This window comes from Sorex fumeus, unplaced genomic scaffold (assembly GCF_029834395.1).
Source record: "Sorex fumeus unplaced genomic scaffold, SorFum_2.1 ptg000039l, whole genome shotgun sequence".
NCBI classification, from domain to species: domain Eukaryota; kingdom Metazoa; phylum Chordata; class Mammalia; order Eulipotyphla; family Soricidae; genus Sorex; species Sorex fumeus.
The window spans coordinates 21,941,300-21,969,046 of NW_026606096.1; the positions used below are offsets into that span (position 1 = coordinate 21,941,300).

Genomic DNA, 27,747 nt, shown 5'->3' on the forward strand with positions numbered 1-27,747 from the left:
TCGCTCTGCGCCGGCGCCACGCAGAGGCTTCCGGGTCATGTCCCTCAGGAGTGGGGGAGAAAAAAAAATACACACACACACACACACACACACAAAAGAAAAATGCCCAGAGAGGGCGAGTCTCCAGCCCTACCCGCCGCTTCTGCATGCGGATTGGGCCGGCGTTTTCCATCCCAAGCCGGCGTCAGGGCTTCGGGTGGGAGGAGGGAAAAGACTACATATCCCAGGGGGCAGCGCGCGCGGCCTGGAGGCGGGGCGGGGAGGGAAGGGCGCCGCGTGCATTCTGGGAGTTGTAGTCCGCGCCCGCGCGTCCCGCTCCCGCTGGGAAGCTCAGCGGGAGCTGAGTTCACCCACAGCTGATTGGTCGGTCCCGAGAAAAAGTAACTCTGGGCGTCTGGGCCCGGGCTGGGAGACGGCGGTAAGGAGAGGGCCGAGGCGGGGCCTCTGGGCGCTGGGCGCGCTCGGTTGAACGGCGGTTGGTGGCGGTTCGGCGGCGGAGGAGGCGATCCCACCGCCCCGACGGCGCCCCATGGCCGACCCCGACCCCGAGGAGCTGCGGGCTGCTTCGCCTTCGTCTTCGCCGCCCTCGTCGCCGTCGTCTTCGGACGCGTCTGCGGGGTCGTCCCCCGGCGTCCCCCGGAGTTTGGACTGGCCGCTGCCGAGCAGGCTCGCAGGCCGCGCGCTGGACCCGCTGCAAGAAGTGGAGATGCGGATCGGAGACGTGAGTGGCCGCCACCGCATCCGCCCGTCTCTCGGGGCCGGCCGTGGGGGGCGGGGAGGGGAGGTGGGGGGCCCTCCCCGGCCTGGCGCTCCCGCCCGCCCTAGTGTGGACGGACGAGCGGCCGAGCGGGGCTCCCCTCCCCCGTGCTCGCCTTCCGGGATCATCCCCCGCGCTGGCTGGGCTGGTGCCGGCCGCCCCGACTCGGAGCCTCTGCCCCACTTGGCCGCCCGCCCCGAGCCGCTGCAAACGCTATTGTCCGCCCGGCCGGCCTCGGGCTGCCCCGCTGCCGGGTGGGTGGGGGATGGGGTAGGGGTGGGGGCGCCCCGCACGGCTTGGGGGGGGGTGGGCGGGGCAGAGGTTCGGGCTCCAGAACCAGTTGATGGTTCGTGCCAAGTCTCGGCTCCTGGGTAAACTGTATTGTGCGCTCTCTCTCTCTCGCTCGCTCGCTCGCTCTCGCTCTCTCGCTCTCTCTCTCTACTTCCCTCTTTCTCCCTCCCTCTCTGTCTTCTCTCCCTCTTCCCTTCCTTCCCTCCCATTTTTTCCTCTCCACTTCTCTCGCCTTACTTCTTTCTCTCTCCTCTCCACCTCCCTCTTCTCTCCTTTCCCCTGTTTCTTTCTCGCTTGCTTGCTCTCTCCCTCTTTCTCTCCACTTCTCTTTTCCTCTCTTCCTCTTTTTCTTTCTCTTTTCTCTCCCCTCCCCTCCCCTCTCTCTCTTTATCCCTCCTGCTCCCTCCCCACCCCAAACTGGAGGAGGCCCTCCCCCTTGCACGTTGGGGATGATCTCAGGGATCCCAATACCCCAGAAATCTCCCTTCCTGCACCCAGAGATGCTCAGGTCTTCCCGTGTCCTTGGCTCTGGGTTGCGGGTGGGGTAGGGTGCGGGGCGCTGTGCTTGGGATGAAGCCTGGGGCTCCCCCCCCCACCTCGGTGGAGTAAGCGCTCCAACTGCCCTTCATCTCCGAGTACTTTGTTTTCTTTCTTTTTTCTTTTTTTTTTTGGGGGGGGGTTCACACCCAGTGATGCAAATTCCCAACCGCTGCTGTGCTATCACTCCAACCCAGGTACTTTGTTTTCTTACACAGTGACTAATGCGCTGATCCAGCCTCTGTGTTTTGACTGAATCCCACTGGAATCCAGATGTGTTACCTAAGAATCCCAGTTTTATACCATTGTTTAAAAACCATTCGTTTAAGAAGTATTTCCCTGCGCATAAGTTTTTTTTTTTAAATTTTTATTAGTGAAACACCATGAGGTATAGTTGTAGACTTACAAATTTTTGTGCTTGGGTTTCAATTATACAATGATCAAATACCCATCCCTCCACCAGTGCCCATTTCCCACTACCACTGATCCCAGTATCCCTCCCCCCCCCCCATCTCCCCCATCCCACCTTACCTCTGTGTCAGGGCATTCCCTTTTGTTCTCTCTCTCTTATTCGGTGTTGTGGTTTGCAAAAGAGGCAATGGGTGGCAATCATGTTTGGTCTATAGTCTACTTTCAGCATGCTTCTCCCATCCTGGGAGGATCCTCCCAACACCTTTTATTTGGTGCTCCCTTCTCTATCTGAGCTGCCCTTTCCCCTAGAATGCCCGGCTGGCCTCTAAGCCATGGAGTAATCTTCCTGGTACTGATCTCGGCTATTCTTGGGTATTAATCTCCTATTTTGTTAATAAGTGTGTTTTTAATATGGTTGATGTTGTTTGCTCTGTTTTCTTTCTATACATTTTCACGGTCTGAAGTGTTCGCAGATCTTTCTCTCTCTCTCTCTCTTTCTCTCTTTCCTTTCTTTGTGGAATGGTATTCTTACTCCCCAAGTATCAGAGTTCATTGTAAAGTCCTTCAGATACTTCTGGTACTTAGTGCCAAGGTGTTCGAGTCAACTTGTTGACCTAAATAAGACTCTTGTATTTTCAGTAGTAGTAAAAACAATAAAAGCCATCTGGTCTTTTTCTCATATATACTTGTTATCTCTCAAGGAGGTGTATTTCTTTAAAGCCTACTTCATATTAAAGACTTTCTTAAGAACATGTTTTTTTTCTAGTTTTTTAAAAATTTTTTTTCTTTTTGGGCCACACCCGGCGATGCACAGGGGTTACTCCTGGCTTTGCACTCAGGAATTACTCCTGGCAGTGCTGGGGGGGACCATATGGGATGCTGGGAAATGAACCCTGATTGGCCGGGTGCAAGGTAACCGCCCTACCCGCTGTGCTATAGCTCCAGTCCCAGGAACATGTGTTTTAATTGCTTTCATTTCCCTTGGATGGAGTGGGCCACACCCAGGGAGCTCAGGGGGCGCTTTCTTCCTGGCTCAGTGCTCAGGAGTACCCCCTGGTGATGCCCTGGATTGGGCCAGGGCTGGCTGCATGCAAATCACCGCATGTCTTACCCCTTGTACTATCTCTCTGGTTCTAGAGTTTCTTATTTTAGGTAGGAAAATGCAGTAGATTTTTGTCTATTGATTTTTTAAAAAAAACAGTTACTCTCTTATATTGCTTTTTCTTAGATTTTTGTTTTGTCTTTTGGATCACACCTGGTAATGCTCAGAACCTGCTCCTGCCTCTGTGCTCAGGGATCACTCCTGTTGGTCTTGTGGGCCATATGTTGTGCCCAGTCCACTGTGTGCAAGGCGAAGTGCCTGCTGGACTGTCTCACTGGCTCCTTTCTCATGACTTTTTAATAGAATTCTTTGGATATGCTACATAGATTGCCTTCAAATAATAATTTTGCTCTTTTCTAACAAAGATTTTCTTTTATTTATTTTTCAATTCTTTTAAGAGTCCTAATGCTAAATTAAATAGAAGTGGTGATTGTGAACAGTTTTATTCTTGGTTTTAAAATAAAAGACGAAAGTTTTCTGCCAGTGAGCATGATATTAACTGTGGGCTTATAGTGAGTGGCCTTAATTGTGTTGAGATTATGTACCTTCTACCCTCCATGCTATAGATTTTTAAAGAATCATCCACGGGCACTGAATCTTATCAAATGCTTTCTGCACATCTATTAATATTAGGAAATTTTGCTCTTTCCTTTTATTGGTAGGGCATATGCTATTGATTTGTATATGTTGAACTTCCCTAAGTGCCAGGTATAGACCTGTCATGACTTGGTGATATGCGGTCCTTTTGATTATTGTTGAATTTGATTCCTTAAGTTTGTTGAGGAACGTTCTGTTTTGATCAGGGATATTGGTCTTTAGTTTTCCTTCTCTCTCTTTCTTTCTTTCTTTCTTTCTTTCTTTCTTTCTTTCTCTCTCTCTCTCTCTCTCTCTCTCTTTTTGGTATCATCATTGTCTGCTTTTGATATCCAGGATAAGTTGACTTCATGAAGTTCAGTGATAGGCTACTTCAAGACTTGCTTTTTGGAAGTTTTTCGATTATGTATTCATTTTCAGATGTGATCAGCTGATTCATATTTTGAAAGGCTGTGTTTCAGTATTGGTAGGTTGTATTTATTCCAGCTGATTCAATATTGGTAGGTTGTATTTATCTAAAGATTGAACTATTTCTTCCAATACATTTAAGTTCTTCACAGTAGACTTCTGTAGTCTTTTGTGATATTTGGTATCTGCTTTCATTTCCGATTCTGTTTGCATTTTCTCGCTTTGTAAGCATATCTAAAGTTTTGTCAGTTTGTTAAGATTTAAAAATTATTTTAAACTTAATTTGATTTGCTAGTTATCAAATGGCAAAAGAATGTAAACAAACCTTTTTACTTGACTTTTTCTTTCTTGTTTTAGGCAGCGTTTTCGTTAACCAAGCTTGTTGAGGCCACATCTGCAGTATCAGCTCAAGTTGACGCACTTGCCTTCAAATGTACAGAAAACGCACGATTCCTTAAAACCTGGCGGGACCTTTTGAAAGAAGGCTATGATTCTTTGAAGCCTGACAACTGATTTCTCTGTGGAACAGACCCTGTTTCCTCACTTAAGATATTTGCACTCACGCACCATGTTATAGGATAGTCTTTTGTAGCAGTTCTGTATATGCAGAAAGAAAATGCTTCTTTGGTTTGCTTCACTTTTGTGAAAGAAGAATATAAATATTATTTTTTATATTGGCCCATTTTTATCTTTACACAATTTCTTTTAAACTTCCATAGACTCCTTTGTGAAAGTTACTTCAACAGTAGCTAATCTTGATAGTGCCATAATGCTTTCAGTAGCAAAATAGGCAGACCAGTGCTCGTTTTTCAAGAAGATGCCAAAAAATGGCAAAGTTCAAGGCTGAGTTTATTTTATTGACCAAGGGAGGAAACTTTAAGGTTCACCATTGTTGGGTCCAGCTTCTTGAACTTGGACCAATGATTGTGCTGATTTCCTGTCCCTAAAATTGTGTCATACAACATTTATGAAATGTTTGCTGAATAAAAGTTGACAACAATTAAAACCTATTATTTCCTTTGTGATTTTAGCTTGGAGATTGTTAATAGTTTTTCTAAAAAATTATTTGAATCGGAATCACTTTGACTTGAAGGAAAATGGTTGCCCTAATTGATTGTAGGTTTTTTAAGACAGAATTTTTTTCCCTTCTGTGATGTTTTCTGAAAAATTTTTAAACTTCAAAAAGTGAGATCCTATCTGTAAAAGAATGCATGTTTCCCCCTGTTTACTTTTTGTTAGTTGTTTTTATAAATAATGTTTCTTATGTTTGTTATTTTATATTTTCTTGAAGTATTTTATTAAAATTACCACTTGATATTATTTTGAACTTTGCATGTTGTTTGTAATTCTAAAACAAGTTATCTTTTTTTAAATACATTTGAATTTAAATGATGTGATTGTTTTTGTATTGTTTGACTTTAATGAAAAGCTTCTATTTTGCATGCCCTGTATCTTAATATTTCTTTTGTCTTCCCCTCTTTCCTCCCCACTCCAGTCTGTCTTTTATAGTTTGTGTCATACCTCAAGAGTTAAATCAATTCTCAATAACTTGTGGGTATCATTGGTTTGGTATCTTAATGCTTTGTAGTAATGGAATATATATAAATAAATATATGTATGCATATATACTATAATATCCAGGATTGTATTCTAAAACCTACCACATGGGTCTGAAAAGGATGAATGGGCAAAGAAAAAATACTTTGTTTAGGTCATAGTTCTTGATTGTTTATTGTTTTTTTTTACAGGGTAAGGACTTGGAGGTGGGGACTTAGCCAGACTGTATGGGTCTGAAGTTTGAGTGCTCAGTTTGGAGATTTGGTGTTCCTTGGTTAGTGGTGCTAAGGGCTATTACTCCCCACAGCTCTGGGGGACCATACCATGCCGGAGAGACACACTCCAGTCCTTTGAGCTATTTCCCAGCCCCTATTTTTTAAAGTCAAAAATAACATATTCTTGTATTATATGTGGTAGAAAAATAACGTGTTACAGAGAAACAAAATGTGCTCTTATACCAAAGAAATGCTTATCTCTTTATAAAAAATACTTTTGTGTTGTAAAAATGGTAATATTTTAAAATGTAGAAAAAATAAATTCCTGTTTTTAAAAAAATAATTTTTATTTCTTTGGATTTATTATTCAAATGTTTTTACTGAAATATTTCAAACATTGAAAGATGAATGATTTTTAAAAAATCTATGTATTTCCACTGTGCTGAATCTCTAATAAATGAGAATCTAGTAGGCAATTGTATGTAGAAGTTATCAGTTCAGGGGAAAGCATAGCCACAGGTGAAAAATGTGGGAATCATTGCTTTATATGTAGTTACTGGAACAACGAAAGTGAAGGAAATTGTAACAATTTATAGATTTAGAGAAAGGTTTAAAACAATGAAGTAAATAGCGAAAATTTTATTCTTTAGACAAGAAACATCTCTGTGTAGGTCACTGTTCTGAATTAGTTTACTTGTTTAAAAAAGCAAATATGATGATTGATGATTGATCGTGATGATTCCAGATATATGTCCCTCTTCTTTATTTTCGGCTTTATCATTGTCTTGATCTTTAAAGTCAATAATTACTTTGGATGAGTTTATCTATTGACACAATGACTTAGAAACTCCTAAAATTGTTTTTTAAACATTGAGGTCTTTTTTACCTGTACTTAGAAATAGCTTTGGGTTGACTTAGGGAATGTGTTGGATCTGGAGTGTGATCCAAATTGTATTTGTAACAGTAAAACGTCTGAGTTAACTTAATGCTTCATTTGCCCCTCCAGGGAAGTTAGCTGGAGCTACTTATGTGGCATATTATCAATTGCTTACCAAATTAAATTCAAATGAAGTGACTTTGGTGAGCTATAAGAATGGAAGCGTGGAATGAGAAGCAGAAGGCCAAATCATTTTCGTAGGGTTATGTTTTTTGTAGACAAGTATTATCTCCCTCATCTATGATTACTGTAGAGTTGATTATTATAAGTTTGTTGGAAGTATACTGCATTCTTGTAAAATGTAGTATTCCAAGAGAGGAAAGAAAGGATTCAATGCAGTACATGTTTTTGATAGAATTTACTTTCAGGTAATTTACTTTCAAAACAATCAATACAACTATATATTTAAACATTTTTTTAAAAAATTCCAGTATGTTTGTTTCACTTTGGTGTGTTTGAAACACCTGAAAACATTTTATTCCTGTTCAAAGTTTTCAAAGTATGAAGGCAGAAAACTTAAGTAGCTTAGTTTGATATCAGAAGGATAACTAGTCAGCATTTTATGAACTTGCTGGTTGTGCAAACAAGATAAATAGAAGTCAATCACAACTGTATCTCTAGATTAAAACATGTAAATACAGAACTTACATTCTGGAATTAAGGAATATTTTTCTTTTAGCTATTTTAGGTAAAAATCACATACCATTACATTCATGGGAGATATACATCAATACCTCAATACACAAGGGTCAGATTATGACAAATACACAACATATTCAATGGTGATATGTTTGAGATCTTGTAGAAGACAAGAATGTCCGCTCTCACTATGATTATTCAACATAAGATTTTTGTATGTTCTAATCGGAGCAATTAGGCAACAAAAAGAAATAAATGGATCCGAATTGGAAAATAAAACTGTTATTTGATATAGAAAATCCTGACTCCTCTGAAAAAAACTACTGAGCAATGCATTTAATAAAGTGACAGATTGCAAAAATCAACACACAAGTCTTTACATTTCTGTTGGATTTTGGATCATACCTTGCAATTCTCAGGGGTTGTTCCTGCATCTGCACTCAGGACATGCTTGGGGAACCATACGGGATCCCAGGGATTGAATTCTGGTTGGCCGTGTGCAAGGCAAATGCCCTACTTGCTGTACTATCTCTAGCCCTTATTACATTTCTGCACATATATAAATAAATGAATTATAGGAAATAAATAGTTGTAAAGTAAAGTAAAGTAAAGTAAAGGCCCTCCCGTTGATCGTCGATTTGCTCGAGCGGGCCCAGTAACGTCTCCATTGGAGACTTTGTTGTTACTGTGTCTGGCATATCGAATACTCTCGGTAGCTTGCCGGGCTCTCCGAGAGGGGCGGAGGAATCGAACTCGGGTCGGCCATGTTGGCCGCTTGTAAGGCGCACGCCCTACCCGCTGTGCTATTGCTCCAGCAAAAAAAAATAGTTGTAAGAGAATAAAACCATTTATCATCTTTCATGCAAATTAATTACCTTTTTTCTTGGTTGGAAGTGTAAAACTTCAAAGGCCATATTAGCTAAAACTATAGGTACAGTGTAACTCCTGTTTCCCTATTCTTTGAAAATGGGACAAACTATATAGAATTTCAAAAAAAATAGAAACAATTCCAAAATATGTACATAATCAACAAGGCTCCTGATTCAGCCAAAGCAATTCTGAGAGAAGAGAATAAAAAAGACAATTCCCTAAGTTGAAACTGGACATTATTACAAAGCACTATAATTAAATGACATTGAAATAAAATACACAGTCTAATGGTTTGGAAGAGTCTAGAAATAAATCCACATATATGTGGACATCTAATCCAAAACTGCTTAAACTTCGGGTTGTGACTCCATATTGGGGGAGGAGGGAGAAGTCACACAATTAGGTGTGGTGTGTATGTGAAATTCTTTTCTAAAATTTGTATCAGTAAATGTTTGATTTGTTATATATTTATTTTATATACCCTGGGTCATTTCAAAATGTTTTTTGGGAACAAAGGGGTCTCAGTGGAAAATGTTTCAGAAGCCCTGATCAAATCTACAATAAAGGAGCGAAGACCATACAAAGAAAGTGTCTTCAGGAAAATCGCATTATATGCAAAACTAACAAAATGCTTTAAAAGCTTTGATATTAAACTTGAAACCATAACAAACACAAAAGATAATTGGATACACTCCAGAATCTCAGTATCAGAGATACATTTGGAGACTTAATCCACTGTCTAGGAAGACAAAAGCAAGAACTAAGGTAGACTCATCCATAGTTATAGAGCTTTTGCACAGCTAAAGAAGCTATCACAAAGCCAAACATTCAGCACAGCTATTGGGAGAAGATAGTACCACATCACCTGGCAAGGAGTTAATACCTAACATAAATACACACAACAAAAAAGGCAAGTAGTTTGGCTAAAAAACAGTTGAAAGAACTCAACGCTTCCGTAGACATGGCCATAGGTACAGGAAAAAGTGACATCATTTATTATGGAAAAGCAAATCAAAACCCCAATGTGACATCACTTCACACTGGTGAATATGTTTCTTTTTTCTGTGTCAAAAAGAGAAAATAAATGGCAAATGAAGATGAGGGAATTGTGGAAACAGTACAGAGTCCTATCATTTTATTTTCATCACTTAATCACTTGTCACTTGTTGTCCCCTTGTTCATCGATTTGCATGAGCGGGTGCCAGTAACATTATTTTCATATTACCCAATATATTTTAGACATATCTTGGAGTAGCACTCTCCTCCTGTTCATCGATTTGCTCGAGTGGGCACCAGTAACGTCTCCATTGTGAGACTTTTTGTTACTGTTTTTGTCATATGGAATATGCCATGGGGAGCTTGCCAGGCTCTGCCAGGCAGGCAGGGTACTCTCGGTAGCTTGCCAGGCTCTCCAAGAAGGACAGAGGAATCGAACCTGGGTGGGCTGCATGCAAGACAAATGCCCTACCCGCTGTGCTATCGCTCCAGCCCAGACATATCTTAAGATTATGAAAACTATTAATACTCACATCTTCATGTTCATAGAAGAATTATTCACAATCATAAAATCTTAAAATCAACCTAAATGCTCATGGACATATGAATGCAACAGATGCAGTATATGTATGTAATGGAATACTGCTTTGACACTAAACAAGATGACATGATGTCTTTTGGACAAACAGATTGATCTTTAGGTGATTATGCTAAGTGAAATAAGGAAGTCAAAGACTACTGGATGGTTTCATTCATGGTGGTTACAGGAGGGAAAGGAGGAGGGGTAATAGGAAGAATGGATAGAGGCCTTTTTTTGGTGGTAGAAAAGCATAGAACTTCTGTAAATCTAAACCCAAATTCCATAATATAAATCCATGATAAGTCAATAAAAACAGAACTTAAATGAGTTTAAATTATAAAAATATACAGTAAGAGTCTGCAGTTTGATGACTTTTAATAATCTCATAATTGTTTGTCAATCATCAAATCTTTTCCAGAACTATTATCCCACTGAGAAGACTGTCTTTGAGACTTTTCCCTCCCAACTTCTTCTCTCCAGTAATCTATTTTTTGTTTTTACGAGTTTGTTCATCTAATTATTTTGTGTGAGCAATATCACAGTACTGTGAAATCACCAGTTGGCAAAATCACTAGTCTGTGATAAACTTTTGATAAATCACCAAACTATTTCTACAGTGACTCTATCATTTTATATCCCCACGAGCATGTAGAAAGATTTAAATATATTCCTCACCAACTTTTGTTTTCTTTTTTTAAAAATTATTAGAGCTCTCTTAGTAGGCATGAAGTACTATCATTGTGGGCTTTGTGATATTTTGCCTCTTCATCTGTGTATCTTTTTTTAAAAAAACAGCTGTCCAAAGCCTTTTCTCAGCTATAATTTATGACTTCTCCTTTCCTTTCCCTGCATTGCAGTTACTGCAGTGACTGGAATTTGCACACATGCTTGTTTGTGGTGCTTTTATAGTCAATCAGGGTACTTGCTGGTGGTCACATGTGTCTAAACACATACTGAAGATGGTGGTGAGATGGGGTGGGAGACCGTGTCACACTTAGTTCTGTGGTGGTGCTTGTGCAGGCTGTGATTGAATGCTTGATGGGGGAGGGCTTCCTGTGGTTCCAAGGGGATGCACTTTTGTATAGGTTTTAGTTGTGATTCTCTTTGGGCTTCCACACGTTAACTGTGTTTCCTACAGGTGGGCCAGAGTTCAGAATCTGTCATGGTGGTGGGGACCCCAAACAGCAGTGCTGTTAGCCTTGGTCCTTGGGAAACGCAGTTACAAGTCAGGCTCATCCCCCCATCCACAACCCCACTGTGTTATCCTAGGTCCCTGACCTGGGCCCAATTTTAAATTGGATTGCTATTTTAATTTTAATTTTTGCTATTGTGCAGGACTGGAGCGATAGCACAGCGGATAGGGCATTTGCCTTGCACGCCGCTGGCTCGGCCGAGCCCGGTTCGATTTCTCCACCCCTCGCTGAGAGCCTGGCAAACTACCGAGAGTATCTCGCCCTCATGGCAAAGCCTGGCAAGCTACCCATGGCATATTCAATATGCCAAACACAGTAACAGCAAGTCTCACAACGGAGACATTACTGGGCCCACTGGAGCAAATCGATGAACAACGGGAGGACAGTGACAGTGACAGTTGTTGTGCAATTGGAGTTCTTTATTTACGACAACTATTAAGTCTGTAAAGGTAAAGGTAAAGGCCCTCCCGTTGATCGTCGATTTGCTCGAGCGGGCCCAGTAACGTCTCCATTGGAGACTTTGTTGTTACTGTGTCTGGCATATCGAATACTCTCGGTAGCTTGCCAGGCTCTCCGAGAGGGGCGGAGGAATCGAACTCGGGTCGGCCATGTTGGCCGCTTGTTAGGCAAACGCCCTACCCGCTGTGCTATCGCTCCAGCCCTGTAATGTTATCCATAGATTTTCTTCTAAGATACACGACTGGCAGATAGTTTAGCGCATTTTATGGGTTGTGTTTTCACTTTTAAAAAAAATAACACTCTTGGAAGAGTGAAAAAGAGTCCAGTGAAAACAAGATTCTGATCACAGAATTGAGGTTACCAAGGAGTGGCATGGGGCAGCTAAAAAGGGTCCAGTGGACTGTGGTGGAGGAATACAGATACATCAGGTTTGAATATGGTATGATAACATTACACCCTAAAGCATAAACACTTGCACGTTTTGAGTCAATGCTACCTCAATAAAAAATAAATTTAAAACAAAATGACAAAAAAACCCTTCTGATAAACATATTTAAATATTTTAGGTGAAATTCAATTACTTTTTGTTGTTCATAGTGTTGTTATTTCTAAGAGTTTTCAAACTTTACCTATAAAAATTTACTTTTAATCTTAGTTTTGTCTCACATTTAAGTTCTTGATTCACTTTGACCTAATTCCTATATCTCGTACAAGGGAGGGCTATAACTTTATTCTTTTGCATGCGAATTTCCAGTTGTTTCAGTATTATCTGCCCAAAAGTCTTTTTTCTCTATGTGTTTTTGAAAACCAACAAAGTAAATGAGTGTGATGTAAACATGAGGGTTTATTTTTTGATTCTCAGTTCTATTCCATTTACTTGAATGTCTATTTCATTCTAGTTGATTCATTCAAAATTTTCCAATCTTATATGATGGTGCTTGTCTAAAGCAAAAGAGACAAGTAGGCAGAAAATGACAGAGTAGTGCTGTTTCAAATTTACACTAGAGCATCTTCTTTTAATAGAAATAAATGTGTTGTTTTGGCTTTCAGGAATATCTGTATTTTGAAAACAGCATCACATATATGATACTATTATATTGAGTCATTGAAAACCCTACAGCTGTATGGAAATTTCTATTATTTTTACATTTGCTAATATGCAAAACCCTACCTTAAGATAAGAGCTACAATCGGATGTTATATATATTTTGTTACTGTTAAATAGAACTTAGCACTGCAAATTGAAAACACTTTGTACTGTCTCCTTCTAGGAATTTACCAAAATGCTGTGCACAAAATAGACACTCAATAGACACAAAATAGACCTAGTAAAAGTATAGTGAGATTTAAGGACATTTTTCTAAGTTTTCTAAGCAAAATATGTACTTGCATATACACATCATTATAATTTATTTCTCACGATATGGGCATCAGCCACTTTTATTCCTCCTAAATAATTTCATGTTATAAGCTACTTTATTTTAGTCATTTTTATAAATTATTCATCTTGTGGTATTCATTTTATAACAGTAACACCATTAGCAAGCATAACACAGTATTCTCTAGGAAGAAATGGTTCCCAGAGGCAGTTATGAATAGGAATTGAGTCTAGTTGACTGAGAAATCAGGGACAATTCACTGGGGTCTGTGAAAAGAGCCGGCTTCATCAACTCAGGTGGCATCTCCTGCAGTGGCCACATTTCCACCCAGAAATATGACGGAGCATACGTTTTCTGACTTCCTTTGCTGTCAACAGATCTTCGTTGCCTGAAGTTATACCAAAACTGATGGATCATTTCTTTGAATGGTCTTGTAGTCAGAGTATAGAGAATTGGGTTCAGAGCACTGTTGATAGGCAGAATAAAAATCACTACCCAAGAGTTGATGGTACCTGGAAGAGAAACATGAAATACTTTCATGTTCACGGGTAATTTGCAAGTTATAGAAACTCACTTTCCTATCTTCTCCCCTAGAACCTTTTGACTCTTTATTTTCTCACTTTGATGTGACATAATTAAATATCAAGTCTATATGTGTTTCTAGGATGGCTTCCAGAGTGCAATGGGTTTAAGGGCAATGGTGGTACTGCCTACCAAAAGCTCAGAACAGTTTCTTTGGCAAGAAACTTTTCTTGAATATGTCAACAAAAGTATTTCCTTAGAAACATTTATTACCTAAGTGTTTAGTAGTAAATAATTTCTACCCTGGAGCGATAGCACAGCGGGTAGGGCGTTCGCCTTACAAGCGGCCAACATGGCCGACCCGAGTTCGATTCCTCCGCCCCTCTCGGAGAGCCCGGCAAGCTACCGAGAGTATTCAATATGCCAGACACAGTAACAACAAAGTCTCCAATGGAGACGTTACTGGGCCCGCTCGAGCAAATCGACGATCAACGGGAGGGCCTTTACCTTTACCTTTACCTAATTTCTACCCAATAAATGGCTCTATATTATTATGATATGGTTCTAATTTTTTGTTTTGATTATCAGATTGAATATTAGTATTTCTCAGAATATATAGACTTGTCTTTAAATATTTCTATTTTTTGTATTTGTACAAAACTACAACTGCTTGTATGTAAAGATAGAAAAGTATTTAAATTTTTTTCTAAACTTTTTGCACAGCGGTAGGGCGTTCGCCTTACAAGCGGCCAACATGGCCGACCCGAGTTCGATTCCTCCGCCCCTCTCGGAGAGCCCGGCAAGCTACCGAGAGTATTCGATATGCCAAACACAGTAACAACAAAGTCTCCAATGGAGACGTTACGGGGCCCGCTCGAGCAAATCGACGATCAACGGGAGGGCCTTTACCTTTACCTTAAACTTTTTGTATTGGAGGGCTGGAGGGATTGCATAGTGGGTAGAATATGCACACAGCTGAACTGGGTTTGATTCCCAGCACCAGATACGGTCCTCATGAGAAGTGATCCCTGAGTGTAGAGCCCAGAGTAAGCTAAGAGCATTGCTGAGTGTGGACCAAAACCAAAAAGCAAAGCAACAACAAAACATTTATTATGGGAGTGCTGGGTTGCACCCCGAAGTACTCAGGGCTTACCCCTGGCCCTATGCCTCCGGTGGTGTGAGAGACTGACAGATAAATATTTAAGGTTTTTTATCAGCTATCCTTTTAAATTAAAATATCACTGGATAACCTGAGATCTTAAAAATTACAAGATCTTAAAAATTACAATATTCAGGGTCAAGTGCCTCCTTTGCATGTGTGAGGTCCTGGGTTTGATCCCTAGGACTGCAAAAAACAAAATCAAAAACAAAAACAAAAAATCACTATAATATATAAAGTGATAGCAGACATCCAGATTTTTATTATAATTTAATCGATACACAAAATGTTTCAATTTCTCTACAATTTGATAAAGTTCAGTCTCAAATAATTATTTTATGCTTTTGATGGTAGCTCCCTTAATGAGTATGATGTACATTAATTTTAAGTATCAGTTTGTGTCTGTCATCTCTCATACGCAGGGATGTTATCTCAAATTGCCATAGACTCCAGGAAAAAAATTTTCTTATACATTAGAAAAGCAAAGGAATTACATTTGAATGTGATTTTGACTTCTTTTCCTTTCTGAATGTCAACACGTCAGTCTATTTATGTCTTTTTATTTTTGTTCCGGTGTTATATTTATAAAAAGAGCTGACCAGTTTCCTCCTTGCGAACATTCTATTGATGAATAGAGCCTGAAGTACATATAATTCTGATTTACAGTTCTTGAAACAAGTAATCCTTCAGGCTCTTAATTTTATTTTTTAAAGCAACATGGCAGAAGTAGATATATTATTCCTTAATGACAGTGAGAAAAAAAGTTTATACCTGGTATTTCTACCTGAAGCAATGAAAGAAACTTCAGTACGAAAATGGGTATCCAGCATAATGCGTCAGTTAATACAATAAAGAAAAATCGTTTGGCAAGGATCATCTCTTTTTTAACTTGATTCCGTATTTCAGTTGCTGTTATAGCACTTTGATGAATGCTGTAAAACATGCTTCCGTAGGAAAAAACTATGATGATAAATGCTGCCAAGTTAATACCTATGCGGGACACAAATGTGATTATTTATGTATATGAACATTCTTTAAAGACAAACACAACACATTCTTGACTGCCCACTATTAAGGAAAAGACACAAAGGAAACAAAATTTGAATTTTGTTCTTCACGAGAGTTACCCAAAAGTCAACGAAATTTTAAATTTTGAAATATTGTTGAATGAAGAATGAGGAAATGTTTGATTTTAAATGATGAATTAAAATGAAATTATAAAGAAGTGGATATTAAAACTAAATTAAAATTATTGTGATTAATTGACTATCCTAGGCCTGTTAAGTTTGTTCTTGAGTTTTTTTTAATAATTCAATTATTTTGCCTTATCTCTGGGAATATTTTTAAAGAAAAACACTTGTGTGTCTACTCTTAACTCAAAGACTTACATGTGGCTCATTTGAGTTTGTTTGAGGCAACTGTTAAAACATATTTGATTAAGCATAATTAGGATAACTGCATGAGACACAAGTGTGTAGTATCTTCTTTCTTATTGAATTGTATCAGGTTGGAATGAATGTGATAAAGGGGAAGTTTAGAAAAGCAAATCTTTCTTAGGGATTCTAAGAGAATCCACCCCAGTATCATTGAGCAAAACAGATTAGAATAGTTGAGATAAAAATCTGACAACATTAGAAGACATAGTTTAATTCATGCTGTGATTTATTCTAATACTGGAATGAAAGGATGAATAAATAGTTTCTTACCAAGAAAAATGGCTACTGAATAAATCTGGGCCCCAATGCTTTCTGCATCTTCTGAATGAAGAGGGAAACATACTCCATTGGTGCCATAGTAGTTTTTGAAAAATTCCTTACTGCTGAACGGAATAAAAGCCACTATAAAGCCAGTAATCCAAATAAGAACCAGAACTGTAATTGTTCTGCATTTCCCAGGTCTTAAATATCTGAAAGGATAGACAATGCAGATGTATTTTTCCAGTGTCAGAAATGTTAAAAGTAGCACTGATACTTCGGTGGAGAGAATGGCCAAAGATCCCACAAGCTGACAATGGATGCTCTCCATCCAGATCTGTGCATGCTTATTGTATTCTCCACGAAACTTCAGGTCAAAAGCACCGATCACAAATAAATATATTCCCATTAGGCAATCGGCACCTAGAAAGATAAGTAAATTTCACAGATTTAGAGAACTAAATAGATCTGATAGAATAATTGGTAGTAATATTACTACTATAGTAATATAAGCACTACAGCACTGTCCTCCTGTTGTTCATCGATTTGCTTGAGTGGGTACCAGTCACGTCTCCACTGTGAGACTTCTTGTTACTGTTTTTGGCATATTGAATAGCCACTGGGATCTTGCCAGGCTATGCGGTGTGGGCGGGATACTGTCAGTAGCTTGCTGGGTTCTTCAAGAGGGACGGAGGAATCGAACCTGGGTTGGCCGCATGAATTCACATCAACAATAAACGCCGTACCTGCTGTGCTATCGCTCCAGCCCATAGTAGTATAAAAAATGTTTCTTCTGTATTTGGGTTGGACAATTTTCATTTTGAACATTTATTTATGAGAAAGCACCCCTTTATCAACTTTCCTTGATAAACACTCCTATAGTACCATTCATAGTCAGTTACATAATAATTGTTTCTCTTTTTCCATCTAATATATGGAAACAGTCAGATAGGGAGTCTACTAGAAGTTTTGAATAAATAAACAAAAAATGTGATTCCATTGAACGCCAAGATGGGGATGTTATTTATTTCAGATTATCCATTGAACGTCTTTTAGCTCAACAAGTAAGGATATTATTTAAAATCTTAGAGAAAGTAATTCAAAAGTTTTATAGTGAAGTAATGATTATTAACGTTGATGTCTGTAGCCTAGAATATAGGAATAGTTGTGAAGTACTATGCTGTCAGTACAATTTAGGATGGCTACAATTATTTCCTCCAATCTGTTCTAAGCAAACCTCTTCTCTCATCTTCTCATTTTTACATCTTCTTTATCCTTTTTTATGATCATCCATCCCCAAACTAGTTGTCAAGATTATACATTACTTTATGCTTGGTGCACTTACTTTTTTGAATTTACGGTTTGTTTTTGAACCACACCCCATGGTGGTCAAGGGATATTCCTAGCTTAGTAATTAGGGTCACTCCCAGCAATGCTTGGGGGATCATGCCATGACTGAATTGAAGCCAGGGCATAACTCATGCCAGACAAGCATCTATCTATTGAGCTAGATACTCTGCCTTTGATACATTTTTACTTTCAAAGCAAGTATCAGAAAGTGAGTGAGATTTTTTTTTTAATTTTATAAGCATTTTACACAAAGTTCCTAAAATCATGTCACTGTACAATCGTGTGACTAACACACTCTCCTTAAATGCTGTGTCCAGCGTTTAAGGAGAGTGTGTTAGTCACACGATTGTACAGTGCTGGTCACAGCATTTAAGGAGAGTGTGTTAGTCTTCATCAAGTAAATTGAGAGTACTCAAAAATGTGCAGATATCCATATAAAAGACAATATCTGAGTTTTGTTTCTTGGATAACTTGTAACGAAAATTTAGTTTACAAAAGGGAGAAATGACATCAAACAGAACACATGAAACAGCAGAACATTGTGTTGATTGAGGCTTGCTTGAGGGAATATGGAAAAATTACAGGCCATTTGAAACACATTAGTCATGGTTTCTTGCTTTTTTTTTTTTGTAGAATTCACATCAACAATTTAAAGGAGAAAGTTAAAAAAATTCTCATGATTCTCCTCTTCTTCCTCTTCTACCTCTCTGCCTCCTCCTCCTCCTCGTCCTCGTCCTCCTCCTTCTCCTCTCCCTCCTCCTCCTCCTCCCTCTCCTCCTCCTCCTCCTTTTCTCCTCCTCCTCCTCCTTTTCTTCTTCTTCTTCTTCTTCTTCTTCTTCTTCTTCTTCTTCTTCTTCTTCTTCTTCTTCTTCTTCTTCTTCTTCTCCTTCTCCTTCTCCTTCTCCTTCTCCTTCTCCTTCTCCTTCTCCTTCTCCTTCTCCTTCTCCTTCTCCTTCTCCTTCTCCTTCTCCTTCTCCTTCTCCTTCTCCTTCTCCTTCTTCTTCTTCTTCTTCTTCTTCTCCTTCTTCTTCTCCTTCTCCCTCTCCTTCTCCTTCTTATTCTTTTTCCTCCTTCTTACTTCTTTGTGCTCAGGGTTTACTCCTGGCTCTGTGCTCAGGGATCACTCTTGGTGGTGCTCAGGAACCCTATGGGGTGCCAGAGATTGAACCCAGGTCGGCCATGTACAATGCAAAAACTTTACCCACTGTACTATCACTTTGGCTCCTGTTTCCTTATTTTCTGACAGCAGTAATATTATATATATTAAAACAATAATGCCTCTCCAATCAGAGATACTCACAGCAGAGAGAAATGATTGACATTGCATGCAGCTTGTTCTCAGATCTGATATAAGGTCGCATACAAATGACAAAAATGTTTCCAAAACACGTTATTGCAGATACAACCCAGACAAATACTCTCTGAATAATGCTTGCCAAGAGATTCTCTAGAGAGGAGATTCCATCAGTATTTGGCTTACAGCTTCGAACATGTGGTGCATACCCACAGTACTGGAATTTCTTAAAATATCTGTTGTACAAAGAGAAGGAAAAATATTTTAAATTAAATTCTAAGTCACTATTAATATTTATTTTTTATATTTTCTCAGCAACAAGAACATGTCTTATTATGAGACAAAGAGGAATATAAAACATTAGGGGTACTGAAGTTTTAAAGTTATGCTTAATTCTCATAAAATTGATTTCACTATAAGAGAATGTGTGGGTGAGGATAGCAGATTAGCACACATAATATGTCGGTGTTAAATGTGTCTTAAACTGTTAGCATATGATCAACAGAATTAAACTGTCCAAGGAAACTGGGTTTCTAGTGTTTCATGTAATGATTCTGTTACATGGGTCCTATTGTCACTGCAACTAATGCTTTTTTGGGGCCATAACCAGATCTGTCGGAAGTTTACACCTGGCAGTGCTTGAAGGACTATATATAGTGCTGGAGGTAGAACAGGGAATGATTTCAAGGTAAAGTGCCTTGTCTCCTGTACTATCCCTTCAGACCCTGAAAGGGTTTTTTTCTTGCATTTTTTGCCATCAAGGGAAGAGAGGCAAGTTCTTCCTCTTCTGTATTTCCACGTGTTTTCTACTATAAAAATTGTTTGAAATTTAATTTATTCTATAGTGCCAGGAATTGAACCCAGGGTGTTATACAGGCAAGGCAAGTGCTCTACCAATGAGTTACAGCCCCACCTACTTTGCCCTAGAACTTTTTAATGTAATCTATAATTACGTGTTAAGTTATCTGTCCCTTATACTGAATTTAGCACACAGTCTCTAGTATTTGAAAGTTTTATTTCAGCAGTGTTCAATAAATATTTGAGTGAATTATTTCATTTGTAGAGAAACCTCCCAGATTGATAAAAAAAAGTACCTCCACCTCCTACTACAACAACCAGCACCATTTACTGAGGAACAAAGATCAATTCTTGAACCAGTGTCAAAAGACAGACATAGTATAGTACAGGGTAGATGACTCTTTAGGAACAAGTTATTGGCTAGGATAATTTTCAGCAAATAAATTAGTATTTAAATTTTGTTTAAAATGTACGTGATTTTGCAAATTAATAAGATTTTGGTAGCAATTTAACTAACTGGTAGTCTTGATTCCCTAGGTCCCTGAGTCTGTACCTTCAATGTTTTTCTTTTTGGATTTTGTGAGTTTCATATTTTTTACAGTAAGATTCCCTTTGCTTAATTTAATGAGGGTGCCTTACGTATATTATCAACGAAATGTTTGTAATCATTCTCTCTCAGAATGTCTGGAGAAAAATCACAGAGAATCTTATGTTAGTCTTAAAATACAAGGAGATTGCAAAGTTCAAGATTGCTAATATGGTACCTGTTGAATTACTGAGAACTACCAGAGCCAGGAGATAATTTTATACCTTCTACAAGATTTTTTTCAATTACAACAAATGTTTTTAAAGCATGTGCTCAATGTTAAATAGGACACAAAGTAAAACATTTTTCAGTTTATCATTTCATCTATACAGACTTGCTCAAATTATGCTTGGATATTGAGTGGGGGTTGGGGGTAATTTTCACTGCATTCCTCTTTTTATGGAAATTATCTGTAATTTTATATCACTTATGTTAATTACTACTTCATCTGGAAACACTTGTATTGTCTGTACAAATTGCTAACTCATTTAGCAAACATCCATTTCTTTTTTTTTTTTTTTCTTTTTCTTTTTTTTTTTTTTTTTATAATTTATTTATTTATTGAATCACTGTGGGAAAAGTTACAGAGCTTTCGGGTTTAGGTCTCAGTCATGTAGATACCGAACACATTTCCCTTTACCAATACTCATTTTTAACCCCGAACCCCAATAGACCCCCACCTCCCACCCCTCCCAATTCTTATGAGGCAGATGAGTTCTAGTTAATACTCTATCTACTTTGACTAGATAGATTATTTCGATAGAAGATGCACAATTATTGTTTAGAGTTTACGACCCACCCCCCCCCCCCAATCAGACATGCTGAAACAGCGTTGTGAAATGATTTGCTTTCTACAACTTGGTTTAAGAATAAAATGATGTCTGCTATTTTACTTATTATTGAATTTCTTATTATTTCTTATTATAATTTACTTATAATAATAAGTAAATTATTATTTACTTATTATTGAATTTCTGCTATTTTACTTATTGACCCTGGAAGAATTTCTATTAAAAGTTAGCTAGTTAAGAGATTGATTTCTGTGCCCTGGAGTCGTGGCCGTGCCGGAGAGCCGCTCGTGGGGGGCAGCTGGCGACCTCGGTGGGGCGTGGGGGACGGCCCACAAAGCCCCCCTTCCCATGAGGTCCCCGCCGCTTCCCCGAGCCCGGCTCAAACCCGCTTTCCACAAGGCTCCCGTGCGGCCGCCATCTTTCTTTCCAACATCCATTTCTATGCATGATATTAGAACTGAGAACTTTAACACTGAGTATGTACCTTCATATTCATGTTCTCTGACATTCAAAACATCATTTTTGATTTTATCAAACACGAATACCTTGAATGAATTATTGTTTAGGCAATTTAATCATCATAAAGTACTAAATAGTAAAGTATAAAATAAAGACTATCAATACATTTAATAGATTGAATATATTGAGTATGGATGTATTAGCACAATACATGTGGAAACAAAAGATTAAAATCAAAGTGAAGAGCAAGAAAAATGTGCTTACATATGAGAGAGATTCATAAGAGGTTTAAACATCCTTTGTTGGATATTTGGAATTTCAATTCCTTCTAGGCTGCTAAAAATAAAACATCAATTATCAAAAGAACATGTATTATGCAAGAGACTTTTATGAAAGACAATTTAATCAAATTCTTTCAGTTAGCACTTATTCTGTACCAAACATACATACTCCCCTGCCCTATGTTATTCCATAACTCCTTTTTGATTATCTTATACACATATATTTCCCTTAATTGATTACTATGTGTCTTCAGCGACTATGTCACGATGCTTTTGTTATAATAACCAATCAATAAATGTAGGTGCACTAAATGAGCAAGTACTATCTTTTAGACAACGTAGCAATAACAGAGAAATTATATGTTTTTGAAATTTATGTAAAAATTTTATTATTTGGGGATTGTTTCCCACACAGTGCCTAAGAACTCTGGACATCCCTCCTGGTGATTATTGTTCAACCAGGCCTATGGTAAAATGAGCACTTGAGGATGTGGTGCTATTTGAGCCCTGTGGTGCAAAGGATTACTAGAGCTCAGAGAGGCTGGGGTGGGGGGGCCTTAAGGCTGTATCAGAGATGTTCTGGGGTTTATGTTCTGGGCTTATGGGAACCATGCCAGGGTGAGCTGAATGCTAGGCAAACACCTTGGGGCTGGAGAGGCAGCTCAATGGACTATGGTCCTCTCACTGTGTTATCCCACCAAAAAAATTAAACATGAAAAATAAAATCTAACTCTAGGCACACACCTTAACCCCCATACTCTCTTGGACCCCTGTAATTAATTTCAAGCAATGTTTCATATTAGGGTTGTTTTGAGGGAATTTTTTTCTATTTTGAGGGGTCACACCAGAGGTGATCTGGGGGACCATGCAACTTTGGGGGTAGAACCCAAGTCGCTACACACAGGATGTGAACTCCAGTCTTTTGAGTCCTCTCTCTGGTCTTAGGGAATTATCAAACTAAATGTAGCTTTGTCTTTTAAAGTCAATAATTAGACCGTAAATTTACTTTCTGTGTGTGGGGCCAAGTAAGGATTTATATAATCGAGAATATTCCATCTTGAAATAAGAATGGCTGTAATAAATTCCTAGAGTCCTTGCGCTAATTGAGGAAGGATTATACAAGGATGCCTTAAGTAGACCAAGGCAAACAATTCAGTGCAGCTTCCTGGTTATTATAGAAAAATATAAAATGATTTATCATTACCTACTATTAAATTTATAATTATATGAGAAACCTAATAGCTATTTTTCTAACAAACAGAAATTTGTGGAGTTTAATTTCCTGGGAATAAAGTTTCTAATATAAAAATGTATTTAAACCTTTTTTTGTTTGTTCTTGCGCCACAGTGGTGGTGCTCATGGCTTACTCCTGGTCTGGGCTCAAGTATTACTCCTGACTTGGCTTGGATGTCAGGGATCAACCCGGGTTGGTTTGTGCAAGGCAAGTACACTACACTCTATGCTATCTCTCTGGCCCCTTTAAATTTTATTTATAGAACTATAATTTCACTATAAAACTGTCCCCATTGGTATATACTTACAGAGACTTGAGTTTGACAAGATGATCAAATTGGCTTGCTTGAATGTTCTGGATTGGGTTATATGAAAGGTTCCTGTTTTAAAAAAGGCAGTAAAAGGTCATTTTTAAAATTTGTTTCAGTAAAGAGAAAGCCTTTTATCTTAAATGTGGAAAAGCGATTCCTATGACTCAAAACCAATAAATCACATAAGTAAAAATTGAGCAAAAAAACTTGAATAGATTTTTTTCTCTGAATAAGACATACAAGTGATCAACAAGCACCTGAAAACATTCTCAGTAATATCAATAAATAGGGAAATGCAAAACAAAGTCATAATGAGAGAATATTTCACCTTTATTAGGTCCCTATTATAAATAAATAGAAAATAGCAAGTGTTGAGAATGCGGAGAAATTGGAGCCCCTTGCTTCATTATGGGTACTGAAATTTTATCTAGCCACCAAAGATAACAGTGCGGTATTTTCTAAAGGAATTAAAAGTAGAATTATATGGGTTAGCAATTATATCTCTGGAGCTATACACTCCAAAGAATTGAAAACAAAGCTCTAAATAGATATTTACACATGTTCCTAGCAGCATTACTCAAAATAGCTAAAAGACGGAAGCAATCAAGGGTCCACAGAGGGTTGAATGTATGGTAAACATGATATGGCATATGATACAATCATTATTATTCAGTCTTATAAAGGAACAAGATATTACGATGTGCTTCACTCCTTTATGGACCTTTAAGACAGTATGTGAAATGAAATTCGCTTGTCATAAAGAACAAATATCATATGCTTCTGTCTGTATTGGACAGACACCTACTGTAGTCAAAGTCTTAAACACAGAGTGGGAGATGCCAGTGTGGTTGAGCTGATGGAGAGTCACAGATACGCAACTTCAATTTAGGAAGAGAAAAACGTTTTGGAGATGGACAGTGATGATGACTGCACAATAATGAAAATATGTCACTTAATGCCACTGAACTATAGACCTAAAATATATATATATAAAACTCTAACTTTACATTGAATCAGTTAATTACAATTTAAAATATGAAATAAAAGAGAAATGACAGAATTAATAGCAGTCTTACAATTGCGAGAGTTCCTTCAAATTCTTAAATACATATGGTGGAAGATTTTCAATCTTATTATTTCCCAAGTCCCTAGGGAAATAATTACAAACATGTCATTTTTCAAGATTTAAATCTTTGTTGTGCAATTCATTTGGAAACCATTATTCAACATTTAAACAGTGATGTTGATAAATTACAGAAACTATCCAAAATCAGAATTTTAAAAAGGAATAGTAATGGGAAAAAGTATTTTATTGTATTTCATCTCTCCCTTAAAGGCAAATACTTGGTTGTATTTAATATGGTTCAAATTTGCCCAGTGTTTGATTTCAAGCAATATATGTGATATGGCCTTTCGTGCTTCCCCAAATATCCACCCCCCTTGTCTTTTCCCTTTCTACGTTTCTTTTTTTCTGATAGAATAGGAACATGACTTGGAACTTTAAAGCTTTCTTTGCTTGGATTTATTAGGACTATCAAGTGGAAGGAATTCTTTCAGCTGCAGCTTTCTTTCATAGATGAAAAATACTATCTTATCCATTCCTGGGGCAGGACAGTGTGATATTACCTTAAGTTGGTCTGCCTAACATGGTATGACCTTGGAGCTTAGTTATAATGCTTTTCATGACAGCAGCTCTTGTGTTAGCTTGTGGCAGGTGCCTATCTTTCATGCTTCGTTTCTTACCTTTTCCTACACTTTCAAAATAACTTTCACCCTGGCCTGAAAGTATTTCTGTATTCTAACCTCTTTGCTTTGGTTTTTCCTTCTACCTTGATAACCTCTAGTTTCTGTCCTCCTGATGAATTCCCATCAATCCTTTAAGATTTTACTCAAATGTTGTCCCTCTGTGACTAGACGCTATAAGGATGTCTCTCTGTTTCCTATTTACTTCTTGCATTCACTTATGATAGCAAATGTAAAACATTTAACATATATAGCACATATAACAAAATATTAATGTTTTATGTATATGTACATATATATGTTTCAATCTTGAAGGATGTGCAAGCTCTTTAAGAATAAGAACCATATTGGTTGATTTTGGAATGTCCGCCATCTTAGCCTTGGGCTAGCTATTCTTCTTACCTAGAAGATGATTAATAGAGTTAATCTGTGTTAATTAATTAATTAACACAGTTAGTCTGTGTTAACTGATTAGCTAATCTGTGTTAACATGTGTGCTTCATATTTAGGTACAACTGGAGGCACAGTTCCAGTTACTAATATGGGAAGTCAAGTATATTGGTCATCTTCAGAAGGTGATATAGAAACATACTTAAAGTACAACTATTCACTAGGATATTGAATTTCCAGATATCAAATTCAGCAGTTTCTGGTGGGTGTGCTGGTTTCGGTTATTAGGTCAAAATCTGACGTAAAATTCTTGCATCTTATACCATGCATTGGGATACTGTTAGCATAGATTCTAAGTGACATGTGACATAGGTCACACGACATGTGTGACATGTGTGATTGCTCTCTCAGTTTTTCTTTAGGAAAGTTGTTATATATTTAAGTGGGCATGGCGTCACTTCTGAATGTTCACCATTGTCGACTGAATGCAGGCAATGTTTCCTGACAGTTGTTTCTGCCTAGGGCGTATGTGTCTTCTGTTTATCTCAGTGTGAAGGTAAGGACCCCCCAAAATATTCAAGTTATATTCTTTGTTGGGGTAGGGTAGGGGCATACCTGGAAACACCAGGATTTAATCTTGGCCTTGCACACAGGAATGAGCCCTGGTGGTGCTCCAGGGAGTATATATAGTGTGGGGAACTGAACTCAGGTTCCCATGCAAGGCAAGCACCTTACCTGTGTACTATCTCTCCATCTCTAAAGCAAAGTTTTCATCAAATTTTCAAATTATTTTGACCTCTCCATATTCCAGACTTGCTCCAGAAAATGTAAAAAATCAAATTAGTAGCTAGCTTCTACTTTAGCAAAGACATAATTGGAAAATCAATATTAAATATTTAAAAATAAGATAGTGTCTGAAGGATATATATTACAATGCTTCTTTTATATATATTATTGCTGATAAGCAGATATTATATGCTTGGACAACAAGAATTTGGTTTATCAGAGAGTTGCTTTAGCTCTCTCTGGCATTGTGTTTTTTGCTCTTAAAAGGGGCATTATGGGGCTGGAGGGATAACACAGTGGGTAGGGCGTTTGCCTTGCACGTGGCTGATCTGAGTTCGATTCCCAGCATTCCCATATTGTCCCCTAAGCACCGCCAGGAGTAACTCCTGAGTACAGAGCCAGGAGTAACCCTTGTGCATCGCCGGGTATGACCCAAAAAGAAAAAAAAAACAGGGGGGGGCAGTGTTGGCTAGCTATTTTAACTGATCTTTCTCTTTATTGTTATAGATTGGGTGTGTCTAAAATAAGGATGTCATTGGGCTGGAGAGACAGTACAAGGCTAAGGTGTAGCATGCATGACACTGTAGGCTGTGATTCAGGTCTAATCCTGGCACCATGGATGATTCCTTAAGAACTGCGAGCTGTAGTCCAACCCTCTCCCCCAAGATGGGGATATTTTCTAAAAATTTGTCTGGTCTCCGAACCCTAACATTTTAGTTAATTTACAGTTTTTTTTTCTTTTTGGGTCATACCTGGCGATGCACAGGGGTTACTCCTGGCCTGCACTCAGGAATTACCCCTGGCAGTGCTCAGGGGACCATATGGGATGCTGGGGATCGAACCCAGGTCGGTCGTGTGCAAGGCAAGCGCCCTACCCGCTGTGCTGTTGCTCCAGCCCATTTTGGTTAATTTAAAGAAAAATATGGAGTCCCTCTCTAGCAATGAGAAGGAGGGAGAGAGTATGTATTTTACCTATCAATTTTACTCTGGCTTATTCTTTTTCTATAACTATGTTCCTTATTATATCAGTTTCCCCAATTTTTATTTTTTAAAGTTTTTCCTCTCATACATATTTTATTTTTTGCTTTTTGGGTCACACTCAGTGATGCTCAGGGGTTACTCTGGTTCTGCACTCAGGAGTTACTCCTGGCGGTGCTCAGGGGACCATATGGGATGCTGGGAATTGAACCCGGGTCGACTGTGTGCAAGGCAAACACCCTACCCTCTGTGCTATTGCTCCAGTCCCATCATAAATAATTTTGTACACCATCTGAGTTCTGTTGAGGCCAAAACTACATAAAAATCATGCTGGAAAGAAATAGTTAAAATTTAAAATAAAAATATTTCCCAAATATGTAAAGGCATATGTGTATAATAAATGTAAAATAAAATAGACATTTTGTTATCAATATATATTTAATCAAA

At 38.4% G+C, this 27,747-nt stretch overlaps 2 protein-coding genes across 4 annotated transcripts in view; one reads left to right on the forward strand and one right to left on the reverse strand.

Moving 5' to 3' along the window:
• The first annotated feature begins 443 nt into the window (after positions 1-443).
• On the forward strand, positions 444-6,194 carry CUNH4orf46 (chromosome unknown C4orf46 homolog). The gene is made up of 2 exons (XM_056119019.1): positions 444-721; positions 4,458-6,194. The coding sequence occupies exons 1-2, from the start codon at positions 530-532 to the stop codon at positions 4,611-4,613; spliced, it is 348 nt and encodes a 115-aa protein (XP_055974994.1). The 5' UTR covers positions 444-529; the 3' UTR covers positions 4,614-6,194.
• A 6,664-nt stretch (positions 6,195-12,858) lies between these two features.
• The window catches only part of RXFP1 (relaxin family peptide receptor 1), a 101,700-nt gene continuing 86,811 nt past the window's right edge, over positions 12,859-27,747 (reverse strand). For 2 of the 3 annotated variants that reach the window (XM_056119014.1, XM_056119016.1), the window contains 7 exons: positions 24,480-24,551; positions 23,401-23,472; positions 21,843-21,914; positions 18,951-19,180; positions 16,313-16,723; positions 15,378-15,596; positions 12,860-13,437 (listed from right to left, as the gene is read on the reverse strand). In XM_056119014.1, coding sequence (XP_055974989.1) covers positions 13,136-13,437; positions 15,378-15,596; positions 16,313-16,723; positions 18,951-19,180; positions 21,843-21,914; positions 23,401-23,472; positions 24,480-24,551 — 1,378 coding nt within the window. In that variant the 3' untranslated portion in view covers positions 12,860-13,135. Of the gene's footprint in view, positions 13,438-15,377; positions 15,597-16,312; positions 16,724-18,950; positions 19,181-21,842; positions 21,915-23,400; positions 23,473-24,479; positions 24,552-27,747 lie in introns of all 3 variants that reach the window. The other variant, XM_056119015.1, reaches the window with a different exon arrangement.

Excerpts from the sequence above, each read along its gene's own strand:
- CUNH4orf46 (XM_056119019.1), top strand. The coding sequence starts at position 530 with ATGGCCGACCCCGACCCCGAGGAGCTGCGGGCTGCTTCGCCTTCGTCT. Across the intron at positions 722-4,457 it reads TGGAGATGCGGATCGGAGAC|GCAGCGTTTTCGTTAACCAA; the intron begins GTGAGTGGCCGC and ends TTCTTGTTTTAG.